The sequence below is a fragment of the Carlito syrichta genome, unplaced genomic scaffold, assembly GCF_000164805.1.
Source record: "Carlito syrichta isolate Samal-C Ts95f unplaced genomic scaffold, Tarsius_syrichta-2.0.1 Scaffold304418, whole genome shotgun sequence".
NCBI lineage: Eukaryota > Metazoa > Chordata > Mammalia > Primates > Tarsiidae > Carlito > Carlito syrichta.
In genome coordinates, this window is record NW_007248514.1 from 225,122 (window position 1) to 234,103 (window position 8,982).

Sequence of the window (8,982 nt, forward strand, 5' to 3'; positions counted from 1 at the left end):
CGGAGACCTTGCAGGTGAGGCCAGTGAGAGAAAGACAGGATCTTATCAAAACCAAGTGCATTATCATCCTCAAGTGGGCACCAGGCCCAAAGAGAAGCCTCCTTTTGATCCCAAATTGGCCTTTTTTCTTGGAGTCTCCTCCCCCAGGGACACCTGGGTGGGGGCCAAAGCCAGGCTAGCGCTGTGGACGTCAGTCAGTCCAGAGCTGGATTGAAGGGAGGATTGAAAATGCTTTTTTTTTCTTGTTCCGGGGATTGAGACCAGAAGGCTGCGGGAGAGGTAGAGATCGCCATAAAGGCAGTGGGGAGAGCCAGGGAAAACAGAAATGAGACCAGCAGGCAAGATCGAGCAGAACGGGCGAAAGAAAGGGGTAGGAGACAACGAAGGAAGGAAGGAAATAAAAAGGAATAGGTGGGGGGAAAGAGCAAGAAAAAGACTGAAGGAGGGAAATGGAAAGAAGAAAAGAAGCGAGACCGAGCTTGAAAGAGGCGGGAGGCAGAAGCAGGGCCGAGGCGGCTGCCCCTGCCCTGCCGCCCCAGCAGTCTGGGTGGGCGGGGGCGCCATGACAAAGTGAAGGTCAAGTTAGCATCGTACCTTATAAGGAAGGCGCCGGTCCTCCATTTCAGCCTTTCTCTCTGCCGGGACGCGGCCGTGGCGTTTCTGGTCTTGTAAACACAAGACTCTTTGGGGCCTTAAAAAAAAAAAAGACCCCCCTCCTTCTTTTATTGGGGGTGAGCTCTGCCGGCCGGGGAAAGCGGCGAACGTTGAAATCAACTAATGAAGACTCCGGGAAAGTTTTCTCTCCTTTTCTGTCTCCGGCTCCGCTCCCCTCCAGCTGGGGTCCCCTCCCCCCTCTGTCCTCCCCCTCCCCCGCCTCTTTTTCCCCCCTGCGTGTCTCCCGGTCTTCCGCATCTCTCGGCCACTGTCTGCGACTCCGGGCTCCCTCTCCCCACTCCCCCTCTCCCCCGCTGCAGGCGTCTAAACCCATTCCATTCCACTGCGAGGCGGCGCAGGACGTAAGCGCTGGAGAGAAAATTAAACGTCATAAAGAAAAGTTCTTGTACAGCTTAACTGTCTGAATGTTACGGTTTCCTTCAGAAAACAAGGCGGTGCATTCGGTAAGGAGCAGAGAGGCAGCAGGGGCGGGGAGGGCCGGTGCGGTAGGAGACGTGGCTCCATTTATCGCTCAGATCCCGAAGCGGAGAGCAAGGAGGAGACGCAGAAAAGTGAGAGAGAGAAGCGTTTGAACCCGCAACCCGCAAAGGAGGAGGCTGCAGCCGGCGGGGAAGGGCGCAGAGCGCCGCCGCGAGGCCCGGGGGGACTGCGGCCGCGATCCCCGGGCGCTGAGCGGCTGGCCGAGGCCTTGGGTGCGGGGAAGCAAGGATGTTAGATATTCGTGGGTCTAGGGGAGGGGGGCGGCCAAAAGGAGGGTGGGAGGGAGACCCCGGGAGTCAGGCGGCGCCGCAGCCGCCATCGAGACGGCAAGCGAGCTGCGGACGGCGGCGGCCCCGCGGTAGGCAGCCAGTAGGCTCGGCTTGACGGCGCCCGAGGAAGGAGCCTCCACTGGGATCCTTGATCCTTTTCCTCCAGGGTAGCACTAAGGATACAGAAAGAAAAGGAGAGAGGAAGGAAGGGCGCGGGGGGGAGGAGGGCGGCGAGAATATTGGCAGAGAGAGAGCTCAGAGGACTCACCTTTTTCCTGAACGTCGCAGATTGTTTTTGCCTCCTCTGGGCTTCTGGAGCCACGTTAAGGCCTAATCATTGCTTTTAAAATAGAAATTATAATGGCAAGGCAAAAGAGGGATGCTTGGAAGGCCATGGGGGAAAATTCTGTTTACATCTGGTGCTCCCAGAGCCCCTAATTGCTATCACCTCCACCCTTGGAAAATCAACCTCTGGGGTCAGTCCGCTCCTATATTCCCTACCTGGTTAGAGTGGTTCGGGCTATTAGGGGCCTGAAATGGAACTTAGGGCAGAGTGGGAGCAGCCAGGGGTAGTGGGGATGGTCAACAGAGCTCCCAGGCCTCAGGGCCTGATGCCCCTCCTATCCTGTGTTCTGATCATGAAAAACAAAGGGAGAGGATTTGATTATTTCTGGTGGTATTAAAGGATCCTGGCTTTCAAAGCAGCTTCCGACCCCAAGATCTAAGGTGATAAGTATCTCTGCCATAGACATTTAATCTGGGCAAAGTGCCTCTTAGGTTACAAAGTGCCCAGGCTCATAGGGCTGAGGGGGTAGCCAGGGTGGGGACATTTGTTGCCAGGAAGCCCCAGGGAGGGAAGAGCCGGCCCTCTTTGGCAGTATCTAGAATTCTGTGGAGAGGATTTTAAACAGTGGAAAGGAACTGGGGAGGTCCTTTCTTCTGTCCCCTCGTCCTGGGAAGGGGAGCCCTAGGAAGTGAGGTGGTCTAGGAGTTGGGACACTTCCTTCTAGTGCAGGAAAGATAGAGATAGCCAGACTTCCGTCTGCAAAAATGTGCTCCATGTCTGTGACATTAAGTTGGCAAGCGCTTTGGAGATTTAGGGACTCGTGGAGCATGGGGCAGGGCCCCACACCCTGGTGAAGACAGAAGCTGAGATGTGACTCAGGGTGGCTGGGGAAAGCTGAGGGGTAAACTGGGAAGGTATCGCCCAAAACCATTTCCTCAATGAAGCCAAATACACACAATGGGCTCCAATATTGAAACACACCAGATCATCTGCTGGAAGGGACATAAACAGGCCAAGCGGATGCAGGTTAATAAAACCCGAAAAAGCCCAGGCAGGAACACTTAAAATGCCCCAGAAACAAAGCACACCGTGACAAATTCTCACCAACACACAAGTACACGCACCGGAATGTTCCCAGACCCAGAAAGAAACAGACTTCCCCAGTGCGGGCCCCCACTCGTGGACACACAGTCATACCTGCCTAGCTCCAGGAATGCACACACACACATTTGTGCACTCTTCTAAAACGATGCAAAGAAACCCCTGGGGGTCGGGAGCAGGCACCGGCTGTATGCACACCCCTCAGACCCAGCCTGCATCTCCTGAGCCTCCCTAATGCACGATCCATACCCGGAGATAAAAGTCTAGACAATAGACGGCTGTTTATGACAACGAGGCTCTCCAAGTTTGGGGCCAGGCGATAAATCTCTGGCGAATCTTCCTGTAACTCAACTTCTGGCTGTAGTGATGAGAGAACCACAGAGACCACAGATAGGAAAGCAGCAGAATGGGGGGAGTCTTTTAAATCATGGGCAGAACGCACCTTCCCTGCTGGGGCGCACAGGCGTGGGCCACTGCTCTCACCCCACGCAGAGTGTCCACACGGTGGGAGCTTTCGGATCAAGCTTCAGAGCACAGGCGAGTCAGGGCGACCTGCTGCCTGCTCTGACTTCCAGGCTCCGGAAATCGGGGCGGAATGTGCAGGCAGAAGGCAGGGCCTGGAGGCTGGGACTGACCCGCTAACCATTCTTGCTGGGGGCAAGGGGTATTTTGATTTGTTTTGCTTTGTGTATGCACGCTCGCGTGCGCGCGTGGTGTGTGTGTGTGTGTGTGTGTGTGTCCAAAATCTTGCTCTGTGTTACCTGAATTTTTTCACCTCACGCCTGCCCCCTTCTTTTCCTTTTCCTTTTTGGATTGATGGGCTGTTCCCTTTTGCATTTTCGACCCAGGCGTCTGATTGCAAGTAAAGAGCCACTGAAGTTGATCTCATAAAAATGCCGCGAGCTCACTTTGATCAGCGCGGACTGGGTCCGAGCCTAAAGTAGGTGCTAAAGCCGGAGAATGGGGGCTCAGGCCAACCGGGCCTCTGCCCTGCGTCCAGGCAGGAGATCCGGGTGGTCCGACAGGGCAATCCCACCCAGAAAAGGTATTTTCTGTGCTGCCACAACTGGCTTAGGAAGCTAAGGCCCAATAGCAGCAGCTCCATTTCCAGACTGCTTTAAAGACATTTCCTTCATTTTGGAGCATTTGGTGAGGGGGCCAGTGAAACAGGCTCGTAAAATGGAGCTTTTATGGGGAGAAATGGGGTCGCATTGCTAGCCTCCTGGGACAATCCACAGAGGAAGCTGGGTGGGGCTGCGGGGGTGGGGAAGCTGCCCTTCTCCCTCCTCCTTACCTCCTCCAGGGGTCTGAGGGCCCTCCAGGCAGTGTAAACCAGCTTAGGTGGCCTGACTTGGAGGCTCGAGTGATGGCCAGTCTGAGGAGAGGTGGGAGCCTTGAACCAGCAGTCCCACCCCCTTCTTGTTCCCCGGCTGAGAGTGGGATATCCCGGGTGCCAGATAAACTGCTGGTCTGAAAATCCCAAAGCATACTAAAGGGATTATTAAGCACAGCAATCTTGTTGTAGGGGAGAGAAATATGCATCAGAAGGTGCAAGACGATGTCTGATGAAGGCTCCTCCTTGCCGGCCCAGCCCGGGAATAACTGAGGGTGTCCATGCGTGGGACTCGCTCCGCTTTTTTTTTTATGGACTCCACACGGGGCTGGATTTACAATCCAAGCCCACTGAACTTATCTGGGGCCCTCTCCTCTCAGGGTCTTCCTCCCGGTTCCTGGTCAGTGGGATGGGCCCCTTCCTCTACCATGATATGCTCTCTAGAACCCAGAGCCCACAAGCTCAAGGTGGCCCCAGCGCACTGTGTGCAGGAGGCCACCCTGGGAGCCACCCAGACCAGAATTCAGGAGACACTGCCCCCTTCTGAAGCTGCCCCTGTTGTCTCTGTGTGGGAGGGCAGGGCGCTGGAGTCTCTCGTGGCCCTGGTCAGACTACCGCGGCAGCCGCCCAGACCACAGCCGCCTGCTAACGGCCAGGCTGGTTGGCGTTGCTGACAGAGGCCACCAAGAGCTGGTGGGGAGGGCGAGATGGCTCTGCCCTCACAATTTCAGGTGAAGGTGGGGACTCAGTGTGGATGGAGGATCCACAGGCGTCCGCCAGGTGAGGTAAAAATAAGCACCGGGAGCGGGCTTGACAGGGAAGGCACGGGGCCTGGGATAAGTTCTGTGTCGGGAAGGCATTGATGCCCCGGCCAGAATCCTCAAGATGCAGCCTGGGCAAGCAGCTCAGCAGATGCTTCCAGGTAGCCTGGACCCAGGGCTGGGCAAGAGGCTACTCCACACCATGGACACTTTTGCCAATGTCTAGCAGACCTCAGTGGTCAGGGCCTTCTCTCCTTGACCCCAGCAGCAATCGCCAGTTGCTAAGAATTTTTTCAGTTGAAATCAAAAGTCATATCAATGCTAAAGAACATTTTAAACTTCATGCCTCACTTTTAGGAGGAAAAATATTACTTTCCAGAAGTCTCTGTTGGGAGACTCCAGCGCTTCCTGGACACCAACTCCTTGACATTCCTTCTTGCCTTTCTTTTTTGTTTCAAGGAAATAGGGCCGCCAGCAGCTCCTGGTAGCTGCCTGGCTCGCTTTTATGGTGGCCCCAGAATAAACTTTGGTGGTCAAATTCAAGTGCTCAGACCCACAGCAGTCTCCTCACAGGAAGCAGTTCCCACCCCCCCCCAGCCCTAGCTGTGCAGGATTTGCCTCAGGGGATTGGGCCCCACTTCACCCTGGAGGCCAGGAGGGGGAAGGAGGCAGAGCCTTGGGGGGAAGTGGGAAAGCAGGGGGCTGAGGCTCTGAGCCTTCATGCACACCTCTGCAAGGGATAGGGGCGCCTCTCACCTCCTCCTTGCTGGTTCCTATCACTGTTTGGGGAGCATTTTTGCCTCCAATAAACTCAAGTTTAATGAGGTCAGCGTGAACCCCATAAAAGCCACCGTCCATAGTTCCCCACCATAATAATTAAAAATGCTGGCCCCAGCTCACCCTATAAAAAGGACTAGAGGAAAGAGGAAACGCCAGAGGAAATATTTTTTCTTTCTGTGGCCCCTTCCCGACAGAGAAGTCCCACAGTTAAGCAAAGCCCCAATCTAGTTCCTCTTTGCTTCAGTTTAAGTTGTGACCAGGACTAGAGAAGCAGCGCCCAGGACCAAGGGGGCAGAGCGGTCCCGGTCCCTGAGGCCTATCCCCGAGTATTCCAGAACTACCCCAAGAATGGGACCCATGGTTGAGGTCAATCCCACCTCGGCATCACTCTAAAGGCTGAGCAAGTTTGAGGAGGCAAGAGGGTTGAGGAGGAATGGGTTTGAAGGATTGTATAAGGAGACAAGCTACAATTTTTTGTGTCCTCCCTGTCTGGTTTGGGAGCCTACAAAAGCCCCTCATCATGTTTCAAGACAAATCTAATTTTTTTTTCAAAGTGCAAACCAATTTCAACCAAAAATTAGGGGTGTAGGGAGGTCTTGGGCTATTTTTGGCATTCCCTGAGTGTGCAGTGGGCTGAGTCCTTGGGGGCTTCAACTCCTCCCCTCCTTCCCCAACAAATCGTGCCTTGGCAGCTCCACCTGATCTAAGGTTGCTTTCTGTCCATGCCGGTCGCTCTGGCCCCTTGGACCCAGCCCAGAACTCTTCAATAAAGTGATTTTCAGCTGCCCAGATGTGTCCTGTGGCACCCAGAGGGATGGAGGGCAAGGGAGGGCAGAATCACTGAGTCTACCCCTTGGACCGCAGCCATCCAGGAGGCTGGCAGACTCAGAGGAGGGTAGGGCGGGACTGAGAAGCAGGAAGGAGGTACTAAGGTCTGGCTGCAGCCCCAGGGAAAGGGGCTGGGGCTCTGACTAGGGAGTGGCCCCTGGCCCTGACCTGACACCCCAGTGTCCACAGCTCCTTTCCACTATCTTGCTGGTCTATCTTGGAGACCCACACCTGGCTCCACCTCCCACCTTACCGTTCCGCAATCATTCAAGGATAGGAGCCCCAAGCCCAGTCCTCACCCCCTCCAAAAAAATCCTTCCTGGGCCCCAACCTTCGGCTTCTTTTTCAGTCCCCTAGCAGAGCCTGAGCTTTCAACCCAAGGGGCCCTGACGTGCAAGCTACATGGCTCTCATTCCAACCCTTTTCTTTGAGGTTTGGGATTTGAAAAATTCACAGTGGATGTAGCTTTCTTCTCATTGATTGACAATAAAGGCAGGCATGAAATATTCACCCAGGGCCACTCTCTCATACTAAATATTTAACACAACATTAGAGAAGGTTTTTCCCAGACTTCGCCAGGCACCGGCTGGGCGGCTGGCGCACTGCTCACCACTCGTTTATGACTAATCGGAGTCCCTAGCCAGCAGCAGCACAGCAAGCCAGACAAAGTTGGGACACTGGCTTGCAGCTGGGCTGCCTCACCTTTGGGAAACTTCAGATACTCTTCCGGGGAGTCTCTCTAAAGGCTCCAAACAGGGAGGCTTGACACCTAGCTCCGGCCAGGAAGAGAGCTGACTTCTTCAAACTCTCGTAAACAGGCGCTGCCGACCCCGCGGGTTGGAGGGGTAAGAGACCCTGAGACTTGGGCGGGGAAGGATTCACTTCTCTGGGGGGAGGAAAGTCAGGCGGAGGGAAAGGAGTCCTCACTTCCACTCGTCTGGTGCTGATCACAGGGAGGAGGTAAGACCCCCAGACGAGAAAGCCCTCCTTCCCCCAATCCTGGGGGGGAAAAGAGCAGCAGCTAGAAAAAAAACACAATTACCCCCTCCCAGCCACCACCCTCGCCCATCCCACCGCCCACCCCACCCCACCGCGCTCTCTCCTCCTCTGCTCGTGCTGTGGAATGGAGAGGAGGGGAGTGACGAGAGAAAAACGAATACAAATCTGCAATTGATTTTCATAATGTTTCTGCGGTGTTTGCAAACCAATCGCCTGAACGTCCCCGATCTTACCTAAGAGAGAACCCCTCCTACGTCTGCGAAGTGCTCCGAACTGATATATGACAATATCTACTTTGGATCACGTGCTCGGGGAGAGAGACTAAGACGGATAACGCGTCATCTCGCCTTCCCAAAATTTCCCCCCTCGCTAGACCGGGTCCAAAACCTCCATCCGGAGCCGGCGGGAGAGGAGAACGATGTTTAACTCGGTCAACCTGGGCAACTTCTGCTCGCCCTCGCGCAAGGAGAGGGGCGCGGATTTCGGCGAGCGAGGGAGCTGCGCCTCCAACCTCTATCTGCCCAGTTGCACTTACTACATGCCCGAGTTCTCCACGGTCTCCTCCTTCCTGCCCCAGGCCCCCTCTCGCCAGATCTCCTACCCCTACTCGGCCCAGGTGCCCCCGGTCCGGGAGGTCTCCTACGGCCTGGAGCCGTCCGGCAAGTGGCACCACCGGAACAGCTACTCTTCCTGCTATGCGGCGGCCGACGAGCTCATGCACCGGGAGTGCCTGCCGCCCTCCACCGTCACCGAGATCCTCATGAAGAACGAAGGCTCCTACGGCGGCCACCACCACCCCCGCGCCCCGCACGCCGCCCCCGCCGGCTTCTACTCGTCGGTCAACAAGAACAGCGTCCTGCCCCAAGCCTTCGACCGCTTCTTCGACAACGCCTACTGCGGCGGCGGCGACGCGCCCGCCGAGCCCCCCTGCTCGGGCAAGGGCGAGGCCAAGGGGGAGCCCGAGGCGCCCCCGGCCTCGGGACTGGCGTCCCGGGCTGAGGCGGGGGCCGAGGCCGAGGCCGAGGAGGAGAACACGAATCCTAGCTCGTCCGGCTCAGCCCACTCCGCGGCCAAGGAGCCGGCCAAAGGAGCCGCCCCCAGTAGGTAGCGGCGGCCGGGGACAGGCGGGCGGCGAGGGAGGGAGCCAGAGGGAGGGCGCGAGCAGGGGGGCGGCCAGGGGAGCGGGGACAGCCTCGTGTTTTGGGTCAGTCCGATTTTATGTGGAGTTTTATAAGCATTCAAAGGATTTTATTATAACCTACAAAGCCCTCTCTCCCAACGACTCGACTTTTTACGATGGAGAAGGGGTGGGGAGGGAGGGAAAAGGGCTCTTTGGAAAAGCCGGGAGAACCCCCCTCCCCCGTTATCTCTCTCGGTCTGTGAAATTTTTAAAAGCGCCACCATTGCGGGCGATATTAACTTTGATCGTGAACTTAGAGGAGCATTTAAGGAAGGATGGGGAGCCGGGCT

The 8,982-nt window shown here is 56.1% G+C and overlaps 1 protein-coding gene across 1 annotated transcript in view; it reads left to right on the forward strand.

Annotated features, from left to right (window-relative positions):
- Window positions 1-7,816: 7,816 nt before the first annotated feature.
- Window positions 7,817-8,982, forward strand: part of HOXC11 (homeobox C11) — a 3,251-nt gene continuing 2,085 nt past the window's right edge. The window contains exon 1 of the mRNA XM_008059885.1: window positions 7,817-8,612. Within this exon, the coding sequence (XP_008058076.1) occupies window positions 7,931-8,612 (682 nt within the window). The 5' untranslated portion in view covers window positions 7,817-7,930. The remainder of the gene's footprint in view (window positions 8,613-8,982) is intronic.